Source organism: Fukomys damarensis, unplaced genomic scaffold, assembly GCF_012274545.1.
Source record: "Fukomys damarensis isolate Sample0158 unplaced genomic scaffold, DMR_v1.0_HiC HiC_scaffold_23, whole genome shotgun sequence".
NCBI classification, from domain to species: domain Eukaryota; kingdom Metazoa; phylum Chordata; class Mammalia; order Rodentia; family Bathyergidae; genus Fukomys; species Fukomys damarensis.
In genome coordinates, this window is record NW_022900935.1 from 45,900,240 (window position 1) to 45,919,647 (window position 19,408).

General features: G+C 41.1%; 2 protein-coding genes across 2 annotated transcripts in view; one reads left to right on the plus strand and one right to left on the minus strand.

Annotated features, from left to right (window-relative positions):
• The window catches only part of Tnfrsf13b (TNF receptor superfamily member 13B), a gene marked incomplete at its 3' end in the record, with an annotated part of 35,882 nt that extends 23,200 nt beyond the window's left edge, over positions 1-12,682 (minus strand). The window contains exon 1 of the mRNA XM_010637523.1: positions 12,621-12,682. The remainder of the gene's footprint in view (positions 1-12,620) is intronic.
• A 1,120-nt stretch (positions 12,683-13,802) lies between these two features.
• Mprip (myosin phosphatase Rho interacting protein) overlaps positions 13,803-19,408 on the plus strand; it is a 215,543-nt gene continuing 209,937 nt past the window's right edge. The window contains exon 1 of the mRNA XM_010637397.3: positions 13,803-13,835. Within this exon, the coding sequence (XP_010635699.2) occupies positions 13,803-13,835 (33 nt within the window). The remainder of the gene's footprint in view (positions 13,836-19,408) is intronic.

Consider the following 19,408-nt stretch of genomic DNA (forward strand, 5'->3'; position numbering starts at 1 on the left):
GGGGTCAAGACTGTTTGGAGCCAAAAGACTCTAGGATGTCTCCAGAATTAGAGGCACTAAGTTCTGTTCAACAATTAGGCATCAGAAGGGAAGTGCAGAGTATGAAAGGACCAGTTGAAAATTGATATAAAAAGAGCTTGACCCAAGCAGATCCTTATTCCAAGGCAGATGATAGCTCATTGTCTGCCTAAGCACAAGATTGAGTGGCCTCCCCAGGCATAGCTGAGGTAGCAATGAGGTCTTGCCTAGCAAAGGAAGGACTGAGTGAGAACCTTCCTCCCATCAGTCTTCCTATTCCCACTCACCCCTGCTGAGGCCAGGTCTGTGTAAATGCCTCCTTCTCCTCATTCTGAAACTGGTGGGCAACCAGAAGACACTGTTCTGGGAAAAGGGACCAAAATATTTAGAGGGACTTCTCATGGGAGAGTCCCCCAAGAAAATAGCCAAGTCCCTTCCTGATCACACTGAGGCAGAAGCTCTATCTCAACAGCCTAGTCCACTTACCCAGGGCTTGCAATCAGCAGCTCAGGGCTGCCCACTGTGGCCCAGAAGAGAACTCAAATCACACAAACAGACATATGGAGCCCACAGAGATAATACAGGAAGCAGAAGACAAGTCAAAAACAGCAGAAGCAATAGCTGGTATCCTCAGAAGTATAAAAGATGGCACCTTCACAAAAAATAATAGTGCGCTGTTTTCCAAGAGCATTCAAAAGAATTACCAGAAATATAAAATGTAGTAGCCAGAAGAAAAACATAGAAGGGTAGATGTAGGAAGATATAACTGAAGAAATTTCCGAGACGCTACTAACCGTAATTTTCATCCCTCAGGGCTGATGTGGCTTCTGGAAGATATAAAGAGACACTACTCTCTTTTCCTCTCAGGAGCCAGACATTTAGGAAATCTTTGTCAGGACACTGACTGATTAGATCAAGAGAGGAAGCAAAACATGAATGACCAACACAACAAGAAATACACATTGCTTAAACGTAGTTTAAACCAAGCATTGTACATGCCTATCATCCCCACACTTGAGAGGCTGAGGCAGGAGGATTGCTGCAAGTTCAAGGACAGCCTTGGCTAAATAGTGAGTTCAAGGTCAACAAGGACTACAGAGTGGAATCCTGTCTCAGAAACAATAGTTTGTAAAAGTCACAAACAGCTTCAGGCCTTAAGAAGCAAGATCGATGGAAAGTGAGGAAATTAGATTTCTAGAGCTTATTGCAAAATAATACTCAAAATGTGCAATCCTCAAAAAAATTACAAAAATATAAAACAGCTGAAAATATTAGAAAATAAAGAATTTGACAGTATCTCCAGGGAAGTCTATATATTGAAATGATTGGTCAAAGATGCTGTTAGATCAATGATCTTAAATTTATTCAATAAGCTGAAGGAGGCCATAAACAAAGAACCAAAAGAAACTAGGAAAACAATTGCTGTGGACTTTAGTCACCTGGCTGGCCTCATGGAGGACAATGCCTTGACTTTAAGCCTTTAACTGGACTTGTGTGGGACATTGCTGGGATCCAGGCCCTCAGTGGGTTTTCTTGGGCCCCTGGTGTGCAGTTAATCTCTTGAACTCCTTTGCAATTGACTTTTAGGGTAATTATCGTAAAATAGTCCTATAAATTATGCATCCTATATTTAATGAATTTGTTTGCCAAAACTCTGACTACAACACACGGGGATATGTATCTTTAAGAAATGTTACCAATAGAGGGCATGGGATGCAGAAATTGATTCCTATCTGGGAGAGAAAACTCAGCCTGGGAGTAAACTGCAGTTGGGGTTCAGAGAGCTGAGGGCTGCAACTGGTGAAAGGGGGACCACAGAAACAGCCAAACTGCGCACCCTACCATTATCCTCCCAGATATGGGGAATACTGTGTTCATCTAACTTCCTACCCCCACCAGCATTCACAAGGGAACCTCCAGTCCTAGGCAGAGAGAGGCTGGACACTGCCATTGGCAGTGCAGAGCCTGCTGGAAGGAACCCTTCACAACATCCCTGCACACACAGCCTTGAGCAATTTACCCCTCAGACTCTGTCTTCTTTACTTGTGGCTGCCATCCTCTGCCTGGTACAGATAAGATTAACAATCCTGTTCCTCTACACAAGGTCCTGAGAACCCTGTTCTCACAGAATTCTGGTTTTTTTTTCAAGGCTAACATATAAAGCTCACTGTATGAGTAACTGCCTTTGTTCTGCTTTGTAACCTCATTTGCCTACCCACCAGTTTCCCACCAGCCTCCTTCCACCAAATGTGTAAAAACTGGAGCTATTCCTTTGTGTGGGGCTCAGCCTTTGGATGTAAGTCCGCTAGGCCAGCGTACACCTAAAATCCTGGAATAAAATCTTCCCATTCCACCAAAAAAAAAAAAAAAAAAAAAAAAAAAAGAAGAAATTAGAAAAATAGTGTATGAACAAAATGAGATATGAATAAAGAGGTAGAAATTGCCAAACAGAACAAAAACTTAGAAGCAACTGAGATGCACTTCAGTAGATCAATGTATAAACAAACTGTGATAAATCCAAACAATAGAATATTGTTCAGTATGAAAAACAACTGAGTAGTGAGAAAACATGGAGTAATTATAAATGCCCATTACTAAGTGAGATAAACCAAGCTGAAAATGGTACTGTATGACTCAATAAATTCTATGACAGTCTGGGAAAGTCAAAACTATGAAGGCCAGTGGTCGCCAGTGGTTGGACAAGGAAGGAATGAGCAGATGGAGCAGTGACATTATTTTGTGTGATTTCATGATGGTGGATGTATGTGCTATATTTCTGTGTAAACCCAGCCATAGAATGCACACCACCAAGAGAGCCTAACATCCATGGACTTCTCGGGTGATAATAACGTGTTAACATGGATCTTGGGTGTGGGAGGCTGTGTGTGCTGGAGGAAAGGCAGGGGTATGTGAGAACTCTCTATACCTTCTGCTCAATATTTCTGTGAACATAATAATGCTCTAAAATATGATAGATATATAAATATATATACTACTAATTATTATTATTAAAAAGGAACGGAACAGAAATTATAGAACTGAAAAGTCCATGAGAAGGGTTTATCAGCAAATTTGAACAAGCAAAAAAAAAAAAAAAGGATGAGGGAATTTGAAGATAAATCAACTAAATTATTCTGTTCAAAACAGAAATTTTAAAAAGAAGAGGGGAAGAGTGACCAAGCTCTGAAGGATCTATAGGACCCCTTAGATAAGGACCCACATGATCACAGGCATTCCAGAAAGAGAACCCAAAAAGCTGAAAAAATATTGGAAGAAATAGGATCCCCAATTATTAGTGAACTGAATCCAACAACGCATCAAAAAAATTATTCACCATGATCAAGCAGGATTTATCCCTAAAATGCAAGGGTGGCTCAAAATATGCAAGTCAATAAATATGATATATGACATTAACAGAATGAAGGCCAACAACTATGTAATCATCTCGAAAGACTTAGCCAGGCATGGTGGTGCCTGCCTATAATCCCAGCACTCGGGAGGCTGAGGCAGGAGAATTGCTGTGAGTTCAAGACCAGCCTGGACTACTTAGTGAGTTCCAGATCAGTCTCAACTACATAGTGAGAGTATAAAAAAAAAAAAAAAAAAAAAAAAAATCTCGAAAGACTTAGAAAAAGTATTTAAGAACATTTAATATTCATTTATGATTAACTCTCAACGGGGATGTAGCTCAGTGTTAAGGTCCTGCATTCAAACCCCAGTGCCACTCACAAAAATACAGATGCAGAAGGAATGTGCTTCAACACAGTAAGGCCATGCAAGACAAACCTGGCTAACATCATGCTGAACAGAGAAACGTGGAAAGATTTTCCTCTAACATCTAGAAAAGACAAGGATTTCTACTCCATCGACTTTTATTCAATATGGTACTAGAAGTCCTAGGCAGAGCGATTAGGCAGGAAAAAGAAATAAAGGCATCCAAATTAGGAAGGAGGAAGTTAATTCATCTTTGTTTGCATGATCTCTTGTACAGAAAACCCTAGACTCCACTAGAAAACTGTTATAACTAATAAATTCAGTAATGCTATAAGACTAATCAATATACAAAAATCAGTGGTGTCCTCTGAACTATAATTATATGAGAAACCCAAAGTATAAGTAAAGGACAAAATAGAAGATAGACGATAGAGCCATCTTGGAAACAGCCCAAATGTCCCTCAACTGGTGACTCGTAAAACTGGTAAAGATGTGGATTTTTTATAAAATGGAGTACTACTCAGCCATAAAGAATGATAAACTAGAGCTAAATGGATGCACACTGAAGCCATACTCTTTTAAGTGAAATAAACAGAACAGCATAGTTTCTGTTTCTCTGGTATGAGAAACAAAGTGTAAATGAAGATCAAAATGTATAATAGATAATGTAAAAGAAGAAGAAAAGATCTAAAGGGCAAGGGAAAGTAGGAGGGATAGGAGAAAGGAAAGTAAGGAAAGGAAACAATATAAGAGAAGGAAAAAACAGAAACAAAGTCTTTGTAAATAGGGAGGGGTATAGGGGTTGAAGGAAGGGCAGGGGAGTGGGGAAAAAATAAGAACCAAGATATATCATGTAAAGGTACAAATTCCCAGTGATGAATGTCATCATATTGTATACCTAAATGTACCAATAAACTTGATGAATAAAAATAAAAAAGAAAGAAGGGAGGCAGATCTTTCTAAAAAGGGAAAGGGATCAAAAGATGGAGGGAGCTGGGAGGGAAGGAAGGGAAAGGAGATGAAAACAAGGAATTAAAATGTGTTATGTAATGTACTAATTCCACACAAGGAATATAAACATTATGTACCCCAAACATGTACTAATCAAAAAAATTTAATCAGCAGTGCATCTATTTCACTCCATAGCAAACTAGCTAAAGAAGGAATAAAAGAAAGCAACCCCATATAACAGCTACAATAATAATAATAAAACAACAACAATGATAATAATAAAAACAACTACCTAGGAATAAATCTAAACGGTAAATGATCTGCACAATAAAAACTATGAAACATAGATGAAAGACTGTCAAGAAGACACAGATAGATTCACAAAGATTCTGTGTTCTGTGAGTTCCAATTTAATAATGTAAAAGTGCTTGTACTACCCAATGCAGCCTACAAACTTGATTGTTCATTGATTGAAACTAATCTTCATGAAAGTATTAATGACATTCTTCACAGAAGTGGGAAAAATGTTCTAAAATTTCTATGGAACCACAAAAGACCTTATTAGCCAAAGAAGTCTTGAGCAAATAACAAAACTTGAGGCATCACACTATTCAAATCCAAAATATACTACAGGGCCAGGGATTTAGCTCAGTGATTCTGCCACCTGCCTTGCAAGCATAAGGACCTGAGTTCAAACCCCAGTACCACCCCCCCACAAAAAATATATATATTTCAAGGCAACACTAACCAAAATATAAAATCAGACACACAAAACACTGGAACAAAATAAAGAATCCAGAAAAAAAAATATATATATAATTGATTTTTTAAGAAAAATCCAATAATATGTAATGGGGAGAAACAGCTCTTTAATTAATGATGTTGGGAACTGGGTATCCACATGCAGAAGAAACTGGAACCATATTTAGATCTCTGACTTTCACCAGTTATAGCAATGAACCCCATGTGCATTACAGACTAAAATGTATGATCAAAACCTGTAAAACTACAAGAAGAAAATACAGTAGAAACACTTCAAGACACTGATTTAAGAAATAATTTTTTGGACTGAACCTCAGAAGTACAGAGAAGAGAAACAAAAATAGACAAAGTGGATTGCATCAAATGAAAAAGCCTTTACACAGCGTAGTATAGAGACAATCCACAGAGTGGGGAAAATCTGACAAGTACTAATATGTAAAATATATGAAGAACTCAAACATCTCAATATAAAAAATTAATCTTATTGGAAACCTGCAAAAGATTTAAACAGACATATGTTAAAAGGAGACATACAAAGCTGAATGTAGTGATGCATGCTCATAATCCCAGCCCCCTGAGAAGCTGAGACAGGAAGATTGCAAGTCTGAGCCCAGCCGGGCAATTTAGTGAGACTCTGTACAAAAGAAATTAGAAAGACATACAAATAGCCACCAGGTATATGAAAAGACACTCGTTGGAACTAACTAGCAGGGAAGTGCAAGTGAAAATCACAATGAGACATCATCTCACCCTAGTTAGAATGGCTATTGTCAATAAGAAAAGAAATAATAAATGCTGGCAAGGGTGTGGAGAAAGGGAACTCTCCCACACTGATGGCGGGAAGGTGAATTAGTGCAGCCATTGTGGGACAACAGTATAGATGTTTCTCAAGAGAATTAAAACTAGAATGACCTTTTAACCCATCTACAGGATATATATCCAAAATTGATGAAACCGGTATGTCAAAGAGAAACGTGTCTGCATCCCATAATCAGCACTATGCAAAACAGCCAAGATATGAAGTCAACCTAAGTGTCCATTGACAGACAAACATACAAAGAAAATGTGGTGTATGAACAGCAGGAAACCAGCCTTTAAAAAGATAGTCTTCTTGTAAGTGCAAGGACCTGAGTTAAATCCCTGGTACCAAAAAAACAAAAAACAAAAAACAAAAAAAGCCAAACATAGTCTTGTCATTTATACCAATATAGACGGATGTAGAGGATATTGACAAGTTAAATAAGCCAGATTCAGAAAGACAAATACTGTACCATATGATCTCACTGTTATCTGCAATATAAAAATGTTGGACTCACAGAAGTAGAGAGTAGAGCAGAGGTTACCACAAACTTGAGAGGTTGATCAGATAAAAGGAAAAAATATGTTCTGTTGCACAGTATCATTAACAATAATGTATTGTACATTTCAAAATAAATAAGAGAGATTTGTGAATATTTCCATTAAAAAATAATAAATGTATGAGGTGATGGATGTGCTAATTATCCTGCTATAATCATTACACAATGTATACATGTATCAAATGCATACTGTACCCCATAAATATGTACAATTATATGTCAGTTTTTTAAAAAAGAAATAATAACCTCAAACTTCCCAAATCTGAGGAAAGACATGAGTATATTTGAGAAACTCAATAAACTCCAAGCAAGAAAAACTCAAATAAACTGGCACCAAGATACATTACAGTAAAATTATGGGATCCTAAAGACAAGAGAATTGTGGGAGCAGCAAAGAGAGAAATAACTTGTCTGATAGAAGGTATCCTCTGTAAGATTAACAGCTGTTTCTCCTCAGAAATCACGGAGGGCAGAGGCATGGGACGAAATAGTTGAGGTCCTGAAAGAAGAAACCTGATGACCACAAACTGTATATTGGAGAAGACTATCTTTAAATGATGAAGGTAAAATGAAGATATTTCCAGTTAAACGAAATCTGAGGAGTGAATTATCAGTAGACCTGCCCTAAAGTGCTCATGGGAATCTTTTGTATTGAAATGCAAGTATACCAGAGAGCATCTTGGAGCCATGAGAAAACTAAGAAACATTAGTAAAGGTAACTATGTAGGTTTTAAAAAAAAAGTAGAGCAGTGCCTTCAAATTCATAACAAAATTACTTTCAGTCTAGAACTCTAAAGGTTACCAATTAAGCATGGAATGAGACAAACACATAGCCAGATCTTGGTGATGCTGGAGATGTGCTCTGTCAAACCCAGAAGCAAGCAGAATAATGAGGAACAGACAAGAAAAACACTGCTCCAGTCAGCAGAGAGATTAAGAAGGTCCAAGAGCCAGCTGCTCATAGGTCTGGGGAGGCCCTATCCCAAAGAAGTGAAGGGAGGAGAGAGAGAGGAAGTCACCAGTGAAATATGGAAATGGTAGAGGAGTAGGTATGCTTGACCAGTTAGCAAGCTGGATCAGTCAGACCCCTGGAAATAAGGCACTGATACACACATAGAAAACAAAGGCATTATCAACTCCAGGGAAATCAAAGAGGCTAGTTTAAAAAGCAAGGCAAGGAAAGGTATGTGTGTGGCTCAGAGGTGGATGATACTGGCATTGTCATAAGTATGTGAACAAGCACTGGTGAGTAACTTCCCCTCTCTGAAGCCCCATGACCTCACCTGTACAACCAGGATGCCAGGGCTCACATCAGAGTCTTTGTGAGCGTGATGTGATGTCAAGGGCTCAGTGTGGCACTGGACACAGTAAGACAGATCTGAGCTGCTCAGCTAGTGCCATTATTAATACTGCCACTCCCTACAATATGAAGTGTCAAAACATCACATGGTAACCCGTTAGCAAGTACAATCTTTGCATGTATTAATTAAAATTGATTTTTAAAATATTCTACTTCCATTGTTTCATTCATCTCTGAATCCAGTGCCTTCCCAAATATCAGGCACACAGAAGGTGTTCACAGCTGAGTGACTCCCTTATGCATAGGTCCTCTGTGCAAACTGAGTGGAACTCAGTGGCGTGAGCAGGGCTGCACCTTCTTACCCTGCGTCAACCTTTCCCACCTGTACCTACTCCATCCAAGCTGGACTTCAGAGGGTCCTGCTAGGGACAGGAAATCAGGAATCCTAGCTCTTGCTTTCCACACTCAGAAGAAACACACATAGGCAGGAAATACACATAGGAAATAATTTCTCCCAGATTAAAAGAAATAACCTAAACAAAAGTTTAAAGGTGAGAAAAATAAAAAGTTTTTTAAAGTTTTAAAATAAATGTTAGGGCTGGGGATTTAGCTCAGTGGTTCTGCTGACTGCCTCACAAGCACAAGGACCCGAGTTTGATCTCTAGTACCCAAAATAAATAATAAAAATAAAAATAAAAACTTACAGAGAAGAAATTATTAGATGATTTCTTTACAACCTTGGAATATAAAAGGCCTTTAATTATGACACCAAACCCAAAATTCATAAAAAGAAAGACTGATAAAACAGATTGCAAAAAATAAGCAATCAAACAAATAAAAACCTTCATGGAAACAAACACCTTAAGGAGAGTACAAAGACATAAGAAAAGTGGGACAAAGCACTTGCAGTTCTTCTATGAGGGATAAACAGAAAAAGAAAAACCAACCACTCAATAGAAAAACCAAGAGAGTCTATGGACTTAAGTATAACATCAAAATGTGCGTTGCCATTCAGAAAGGACAGGTAAGCTATAGTCACGTGGTTAACATCTCCCCCCCATTACAGTGCTTCAAATGCAAAGGTTTACTAACACCCTCTATTGGCAGCCCCGTGAGGAAAGCAGCACCCTCTCATCATGGAAGGGGAGTGATTGGCTGACCCTCCTGGAGCACCGCTGGACAGCGTGTGTCATGGATCTGATGACCCGGAGATAAACCCAGATTTATCCTACAGGGAAAATGGATTAATACATTGCAGTAATGTTTGTAATAGCCAGAGATTGGCCATAAGCCAACTATCCATCAGTGGGGGATTGACTGAGTAAACTGTAGTACACTTACCTACTAAGCTATCCTGCAATTATTTTAAAAGATCGTGAAGATGCTGAGGATGTAGCTCTGTGGCAGAGTGCTTGCCTAGCACGTGAGAGGCCCTTGATTCAATCCCCAGCACACATACAAACACAAAATTACTGAAGACATCTTCATTCTTTAGATACACATGTTCACAGAAGCATTACCAAACAGTGGAAATGTTCGTCAATCAATGAATGAATAAACAAAATGTGATATATCCATAAATGAGTATCATTTGGCCATGAAAATGAATGAAATTCTGATACATGCTGCAATGTGGACATTGCATAAAGAAGGCCAATATGTCACATATCACCTGATTCTGCTATGAAGTGTCCCAAACAGGCTGAACTATAGAGATGGAAAGAAGACAAGTGGTGATCTCAGGCCAAGGTGGGCCATAGTGAAGCGATAGCACTTCTTTTCGGAGTAGAGAAATGTCCTGAAATGACTGAACACCTCAGTAAATATACAAAAACACAGAATTGCGTGCCTTAAGTAGATAAACTTTAGGGCATGCGAATTATGTCTCATACAGCTGTTTGTCTTGGGGAGGCAGGTATTGAGCAGATGAGGGAGAGGAGGAAAGGAGGACTTCCTGCAATGTGTCTTTCTGTCCTTTCTGGGTGTCAAATCCCATGACTACACTACCTATCTGAAAGTGAATTTCAAACTGCAAGGATCAAGCAAAATTAAAGAGACCTCTTTTGATTTGGGCGGGGAGGTGGGAGGAAGGGAACTAACTCCCACCTTGGGCTCACTGTGAATTGACAAGCTTAGTGGACAGCAGGTTAGGTGGCACAAGGGCAGCCCCAAAGAGGTCCCGGGGCTCATTCACAGATAGCAAGGCACCAAAGCCACTGGACTGGATGTGTAGAGAGCCCCCACATGGAGGATATTCCACTGACCAGAAGGTGCTCTCTTCTGCCTGACCCCCGCCAGAGCCTCTGTAAAATCCCAGAGCCACCATCCCTTCCCAGAGAGGCACAGGAAATCTCCCAAAAGTGACACCAGCTGGGGGAACAAAAGCTTCAGAAAGAAGCTGTATCGGTGAACAGGGAGGAAAGGAAGAATTCCCTTTGCTTACAGAACCTGTGACTAGGCTCACACTTGGCTGTGGCAGGGCTGAGACACAAGGGGAGGCATTCCCTGTACCCTGAAACCAGAGAGCAGCCACGAGGGACAATTCTTAGAGCCTTCTGCTGCGCTTTCCTGGTATGCTTGGCTAGTTACCAGGTGCTATATACCAAGAACAACTTCTGCCATCAAAGCAGTTAGAAAAATGCTTGGCTAAAGAAAGTCACAGCCAGATAGTGGCTTACATTACTCAGAAAATCCCTGAGCTATGCCAGCGCCATGATTTGGTGGAACTTCTCTGCAGCTGTTCATCGACAATAAGCACCCCAACACATTTGATCTTGGCCAAAAGGCCGAGAAGCGATGTACCCCAACAGATAAGAGTGAAGACTATTTCTGACCCAAATCTGAAACAAATTGGGTTTAACACTCACTTTTGCAGGTTTCAGTAAAGGCATTTTTATTTTTTCAATCAATTTATGCCTTTGTAAAATGGGCATATAACAAGATCAGCTACTACTCTATTCTGATTACCTTGAAAGAGGAAGGAAGACTTGAATTTCTCAGTACCAGTTAAATAAGAATATGCGAACATTCTCAGAATTATTCTTTTTTAGTATATGTGCTACCGAAGCAAGCATATCTCACAATTATTCTTAAAGTAAAATGTTCCAACAGTTGAAGAACAGAATGAGATCTGAAGCTACAGCTGTTTGCCTGCAATTTATTTCTCTCAGGTAAAATATTTTTCTATTTGAGCAAAATATCATCATATATAATATTAAATAAATTAATGTGTTACATTTGCATTCTATTGCTTTTATATTTTTGTTTTAACTTAATTTGTAAAGACTTTGTCTTTTATAGTTGCATGAGAACTACAAGTAAGAAAATTATATCCCTATTTCATGTTGGTAAAAAATATAAGAAATATTAAAATAAAAATATTTCCAGTTAAGTCAAAGTCAAAGTATTTTTTTAAACTGCAGGGCTTCTCAAAGTCTTTGCTTGTGATTCTTCAAAAGAGGGTCTGATAGGATTAGAGTGCTTTTGTGTTTCTGAGGGACATCTAGGGAGTGGCAGCTTTTCCCCACATCATAGGTGAGGGAAAGTTCTCCCCCAAGGTTGCTAAGCCAATCTATGAACAGTGGGGGCTGGAGCTCCTTCCTTCTTGGCTGGCTGATTCCACAGCCTGAGGCAGCCTTTGGGTGTTAGGCTTTCAACTCCTGGTCCTGGTACCCAGGGTGATTTCATCCTGTGTCAAGGAACCTTCCATCCAGCTCTCTAAGAAACTTCATTTACATGAGCCCTTTTCTCAGGATGTGTCTGGAGAAGTTGCTGCAGGACACAGATGAGAATCAGAGGAAAGACACCCTCCAAGCCAAGGCTATAGGGAACCCAGGCTATGCCCTTCCCTACATGGGCCTTGGGTCCACCCACAGAGAAGGGCAGGAGCCCTCTAAGCAGCAGGGTCTTCCCAGTAGTATCTGGCTTTGAGCAAACCTTTAAAACCTGAGCTGATGAAACACTACAGGATAAACAGTCCCACTTCTTTAACATATAGACAGCAAGGAGAAAACAACAACAATAATAATGAGACAGCAGGAACTTGACTGGGTTAAAACACACAACCAACGTCTAATGTGTGTGTGTGTTGGGGGGGCAGGTATTGGAATCCTGATTTAAACAAATCAACAAAAAAGGTGCTAACAGGGCAATCAGGTATGTCTGGACACTGACTGGCTACTAGATACGATTTAATAGTGGTAATGGCATGATGGCTAGTTTTGGGGATTGTTTAGAATTTTTAAGAGCTGAATATCAAGATGTCTATAAAGCACACCACCCGATGTTGGAGATTCGCTTTAAAATGATTTAGTCAAAGAGGGAAATAGAGGCATTGTCATCCCAAAGGAAACAATCTTGTCTATGGCAATCTCCAGTTGATTCCTCTTTTGGAAAGCAAGACCCACACACCAAAGATCCCAGACTCGGGCTCTGCATGTGCCTGGCCACAGGCCAGGGCCTCCTCCAGATCCAGCACAAGGCCCTTTCCCACCTCCCTGCCAGTCCCTGCTACTCACAATGCACCTCTGGCCCCTGAGGCTCCAGTCCCTTGTCTCCTCTGGCCCAGGCTACTCATTACTCAGGGGGTTTATTATTAGCCTGAGATTTGATTAGTGCCTAGGCTGCGCTTCCTGGGTTTTCCCCTCAACCTGAAGGATGTAAATCAGCCACCTCCCCACCACCTCTGCGCCTGCGCACTCAACCCCAGGAGCCAGGTTGGGTAACAGGGGTATAGCTCCTGGGTCCCGTCAGTGCTGTCCACTTTTCTGCACAGCACCCCACCCCCTCCCATCCCCTGGCCATAGGATGAGTCATCTCTGGTGTGGCCCAGGTAGTTTCAGATGTTCCCTGGCCTACCGCAGGGCCAATCTCTTGCCCCTCCGCACACCCTAAGCCAGACCAGCTCTTGGGGAACCTAGTCTTAAGATTTGCATGGCTCAGGCTCTTCCCCTGTCCTGGACAAACTTCTATTTCATTGCCTAGTCCTCTTCTGTCCCTTCTTTAAGACTCAGTGAAGGTCTCACTCCCTCCCAGAAGCCACCCCTGTTGTCCCAGCCCATTAGGGGCTCATTTTTGTCCTTACTTTGCCCTCTCTTCACACCTGTCAAAGCACTGAAGAGGCTGAGGATTAGAGCCAGTTTGAGTTTGAGTCTTGAGTCTGCCACGTACTACCTGTACACGTTGTTGGCAATTTATGTAGGTAGTTTTCTGTGCCAACATGTTCTGTTCCACAAAATGGGTATCAAAAAACTACCTGTCTCACAAGCCATTGTGAAAATGAGAGAGGTTAACAGTCATGTTCTTAGAGCAAGTTCACGACACACTCAGTTCTCTACAAATGACAGCAAGGATTGAAACTGTGACCCTTATTACCCCATATTGTATCTGTTCTAGGACCTTCCCAGGCCTTCTGAAAACTTCCAGGGGAGACAAGCCCACCAGGCACTTTCAGGTGCATTATAGTCGGGACACAGAATCGACCTGCCTCTCCATCAGTAGATTCAGATAAGGAAAAGGTGGCACACATCCCCCGTGGAATACTGTTCAGCCTTTATATAGAAAGAAATCCTGTCATTTGCATCAACATGGATGGAACTAGAGAATGTTACGTTAAGTGAAACAAGCCAGGGCAGAAAGACAAAAGACCCAAACGTTCTGACTCATGTGGAATAAAGAAGACCTCAGAAGTTAAGAGTCGAATGGTGACTACCAAAGGCTCGGAAAGGAAAGAGGTAAGTCAACAAGTACCAAGTTAACTGGATGAAATGAATAAGTAAGTTCTGGCATTTCATTGCATAGTAGGGTGACTATAGTTAACAATAATGTACAGCTCTAAATAGCTAGAAAAGGGCTAGGGGTATAGCTCAGTGGTAGAGTGCTTACCTGCGAGGTCCTAGATTTCGTCAGTAGCACTAAGCAGGGAGCGGGAGGGGCTATGTTTGGTTTATCCATTGGCAAATTTTAAAAATTTCATCTGGGGGGCTGGCAATTTAGCTCAGTGGTTCGGTGGCCTGCCTTGCAAGTGCAAGGACCCGAGTTCAATCCCCAGTACAAAAAAAAAAATTTCATCCTACCAAGTGCTGGAGGTGATCTACAGAAACATGAATTTACTTCCTGCTGGTGGGTGTGATTGAGTAGCACCATTTTGGCGGGCAATCTGCCAGGCCTATTAAAATGTAGAACATACATCTTCCCCTGTGCTCCAGAAATTCTCCATCTCTGAAGCCTTCTTATTGATAACAGGAGACAAAACCAATCTAAGTGTCCATCCACAGAGTATGGCTGATATCAGGGGCACAGGCCATAAAAAGCAGGACACACAGTAGCTGAAGAGAATGACGTGGGTCTATAAGCTCATCAGGGCAGATTGTAGAGTGAAAAAAGTAGTTTATAGCATGACACTTTACTTTTAGTAAAACAACACCAAAAGCAAATTGCACACACACATGCGCACATGCACTCCCGCTCTGTGCTGCCCAGGACCACATGCCTAGGATGCAGTGCCCGAGAAGTCTGAGGGACATGCATAATGACAGTGGCTTCTCCCAGCACTCCAGAGCTAGACAAGGTGTTCCAAGAGGACCTTAGCCTCATTGGGAGATTTTCATCACTTGTGTCAATAAAAAGTAACAAAACCACAGCTGGGTTTTGAAGGAGGTGACCCATAAACTCCATTGCCAGGAACAGTCCGCCTGTCGAAATAGGGCAAGCCCAGCATTACTTCCGAATGCCTGTACTATGTCCCCTGCCTTCCAAACTGGTGCTTTACTGACATCTGGCCCCCTAGGGTTTGCTCTGTTAGAAACTTCTATCCACCTGTCAGACTGTGCCTTCCAGAAATGGAACTGGCCTCAGCCAGCCTGGTGCTGCTGTCAGGAGCCACACCTGTCATCCAGTCACGCAGAGGACTTTGGGGTTTCAAGGTCAGCGTGTGCTCTGCATGAAATGAGAACCACACAAGCCCAGTTGAGCCAGATGCTGGGGCACTTGGGAGTTGAAGGGAACGAGTCCCTCCTATCTCACTGCTGATCATTCTTTTGATACTTTTGTAGGCAGGAGCTCCCTCAAACAGCACTGGAGGTTTCTGAACCTCATTCTTCACTTTCCAAATCTCATTCTGAAACCAGCTCTGGTCGAGCCATCCCCCAGGGGCAGGCAGGCTTCTAATTATAGACTCCACAGTCAAGGCAACAGGGGAGTTTTAGAACGTCGAGGTTGGGGAGCTGGTTCTTTTATATATGAAAAATTAAACAGTTAAAATGCACACCTGATAAAGGAAAAATTCAAACAGTGTAAAAGGAAATACACTGAGGAGTAAATTTCTCTCTCATCCAGACACTTTAGACCTGCCAGCCTCTTTGTCAAGCCCACGCGCTCAGGTACATGTATTTGTCACTGGCTGATAAATTTCCCCTCTATTCCCCCTATCCTCTCCCTCCACAGCTTTTTTACAGTTGCTGGCTTATACAAATTAAACACACTGACTGTTTTACGTGAGATCTTTTTCATTTATTATGTCTTGGCATTCAGGCCAGATCATTTTTAGCAAGATATTAAACCACTCATTTCGGTTGGATGTGGTGGTGCACCCCTGTAACCCCAGCAGGAGAATCACAAATTCGAGACCAGCCTGGGTAAACTGGTGACTTAGTCAGATCCTGAACCAAAATTAAAAAATAAAAAAGGGCTGGGAATGTACCTCAGTGCAGAGGTACTGAGCTTAATCCCTAGTACCACAAATGAACAATAATAATCTTTAAAATAAAATGTTCACTAGGAATAATGATAATGGGAAGAATTTATATAGTACTAGGTTCCAGGCATTGATATACACCTGTTGGTTTAATATATATTTTAACTTTTTCTTGTCTCTTTGGAGGGCTTGAGATGCATGAATGGAATCATTCAACTGAAGAGACTGTTCTCATGTTGGCCAGTGTTTCCCAGTGACATGGCACTGGGGGTTACAGTATTGTCACCCTGAAGAATCCTTTGAAGCCACGCTATATAGCTTCTCTGAGTCAGTTCTTCAGATAAGAGAAAAGCAAGAGTATCCAAAATAGGGTATTTCTTAGACATGCAGCGAAAGCCCTCATTTTCATTATTGCAATTTACATAGACCATTCACGCGTGCTAGATTTCCTATGTTGCTAACCTAGCTGTTTCTTCCATCGGTACTCATTTCTCAGAAACGCCAGATACGGTTATTTTAGCAAAAGTCCATTCAAGGAAGGAAACAGCAGTTTCTTTATAAGAGTCCCCAATAATGTCTGCAGAGTCAGTCCATGGTTTCCTTCTGCAGTAATAAACATATTCTGGACTAAGACAGTCATGATGGTCGCACAGCTTGTGGTTTACTAAAAACACCTGAAATGTGTGCCTTTGACATGGTTAAAATGATGAATTTTATGTGATGATTTTTATCTCAATTTTTTAAAAATGAGGTTAGGCTTAAATGTTTCAAAGATTTCTTGGAGCTTGGAGCTCTATGATTTAAGAAAATCTAATGCATAGTAAGTGTTCAATAAACATGTAGTGAATTGAAGTGAAAGGAAAAGAGTCCCCAACCTCCTGTGGAAAGACCTAGGTGCTCTTTTTATTTTAAAAAATTTCCCTCAACTTGTTTTTTCCTGTACTAGCCTTTGCCCTAAACTATATCCCCAGTCCTTTTTTTAATTTTTTAATTTTTAAATAAGTTATTAATTAAACAAGCTAGGCTCAGACTTAGGATCCTTCTGCCTTAGCTTCCCAGAGTGCTTGGGTTAGATGTGTACACTACCATTCTCTTTCCTGAACACTTTTTATTATGAAATAATTTTAAAATGAGAGCCAGCTTGAAAGGGAAACATAATGGATGTCCATGACACCTCCCCTGGTTCAGCAACTCTTCACATTTGAGGATGTCTCTGTTCACATCTGTCTCTTTCTCTACCAAGCTACCTTCCTATGGAGGCACTGAAAATGATGTGCAGACAGAGGTGGTCTAGCCTGGCTCTGGATGGGACAAGAAGGAAAGAGAGAGAGAGCATAGGATAAGATGATGAGAGGGAGATAGGCGTTAGGTTAATAATAAGCTACTATCTTTAGCTGATCACCTACTAAGTGTTTGGCACAAACTTGATTTGTTTTTTTTGTTTTGTTTTGTTTTGTTTTGGTACATTCTCAGGTCCTTGCGCTTGTGAGGCAGGCAGCAGCACCACTGAGATAAATCCTTGGCCCACAGATTTGATTTTTAAGTCACTCCATCCTCAGGATAAGAGAGATGCTCCCATGTCCAATTTTTACAATGAGAAAGTCGAGGTTTAAAAGACTGAGCATTTTGCATAGTCCAGGATGTGGTGGGGCTAGGGTTTACTCTCACAATCTCTGACCTCAGATCCCAGGCTCTCCTTGCCAGTTCTGGACTGGTACCCATGACAGCTGGTAACTGGGGGTCAAATAGGACCCCAATTTCCTGCTGACTTTGTTGTTCTTCTGCCCAGGAACCCCTGTCCCTTAGAGAGGACAGGCAGGGTGAGAAGCAGAGATACCTACTTGCAAAGTCCACAAACATTAATTGAGGACCTACAGTGTATAGGAGTAGTGAGGACACAGCAAGCTTAAGTCAAAGGTCCTTTCAGTGAGGGACCCAGAGTCTGTAGGGATGGGGTGGGTGAGAGAGACAGCAAAGGAAGTGGGGTGACAGGGTCAGGAGAGGGGTGCCGAGGGCCTGGGCAGTGGTCAGGTGGCCTCTGCAGGGATGATGCCAACTTCAAAGTCCCCACAAAGGACAGTCAGTGCACCAGGAGATAGTGGACTTTTCATCACAGAGGAAAAGAAAGGACCCATAGAGGTGCATCAAGAACAATGGGGAGCTGTTTATTGAGTGATTGAAATATCCAACTTGTGGAGCAGACAAGCCCCTTTGAACTGAGTCACATTGGACCAAGTAAGCACCCTGCTTGAGAAACACAAAACAAAAAATGCCTTCTGGTGCAGGATAGCTCATGAAAATGTTCTCTTTGGGGAAGAAGGCAATATGTGAGTCCCCTGGTGGTCAGCAAACCCAAACAATAATAGATGCAGCAGATGAAATAAGGCAGATCAGTGATTCCCCAGCTGCAGCTGCAGGATTCAAAAGTTTTTGGTAAAAGAGGAAAAACATTTTAGATCTTATGTGTTGCAAGACTTGAGTTTAATCATCTGCTACAGTGCTCGCTTCGGCAGCACATATATTAATCACCTGCTAGTACTGAAGGTTAATTTCTATTTTCTCTCCTTTTCCAGATAAATGGGGCTGTGGTACATCCAGGCTAACCTGGGTCTGGGCCCTTAAACCCACAGAGGTGGTCTAGCCTGGCTCTACCAGAGTGACAAAGGACACAGGTCCCCAGGGTAGGAATGGTGAGATCCTGCTCCCAGCTGCCTGCCAGGAACCATCAGCTTGACATTTTTTGGCTGTTAGTCAGCTTTCCATAACTACATCAAAATACTTGAGATTATCAAATGACAGTATCAGCCCTCAGAAAACTCTCTAATGGCTTTTTCTTGTTCTCACAATTTTTATATTATATGTAGTTAGAAGCTTAGTCATATTCAATTTACAGCATAAGTCTCTGTATCACATCCAAGAATGTAACCACACTTGGACTGAGTATGTTTGGAAAATGACTGCATCTGCACTGAACATGTAAGACTATTTTTTCTTGTCATTACTCCCTAACAATATGATGACTTTTTCTATAGAGTTTATGTTATATTAAGTACAATATGTAAACTAGAAATGATTTAAAATGTAAAGAGGATGTAGGTAAGGATTCAAATATTGCACTGTTTTTTTTGTTGAGACAGGGTCTTGCCATGTACTTCAAGGTGACCTTGAACTTATTGTGTAGTCCAGGCTGGCCTCAAACTCAGCGATCCTCCTAACTCAGCTTCTCAAGTGCTGGGATCCCAGGTGTGCACTACCACATCTGGCTTACTACACCAGTTTGTATAAAGGACCCAAGCATATATGGACTTTAACGTGGGGAGGTGGTTCCCAGAAACAGTCACTGACAGAGAAGAATCACTGACAGTATGATGGGAAACAATTAAGCAAAATTTACGTTTGCTTTTTTTTTTCTCATTGAGTTTATTGGTACATTGTAGGTATACAGTACAGTTACATTCATCATTGGGATCGTGTACCCTTACATGACAGAGCTCGGTTCCCATTTTTTCCCCATACTCCTTCTTTTTCTTAATTGTACATATTTGTGATAAAATAAATGCATGAATTGTGGGAGACATATATGTGTGTGTGTGTGTGTGTGTGTGTGTGTGT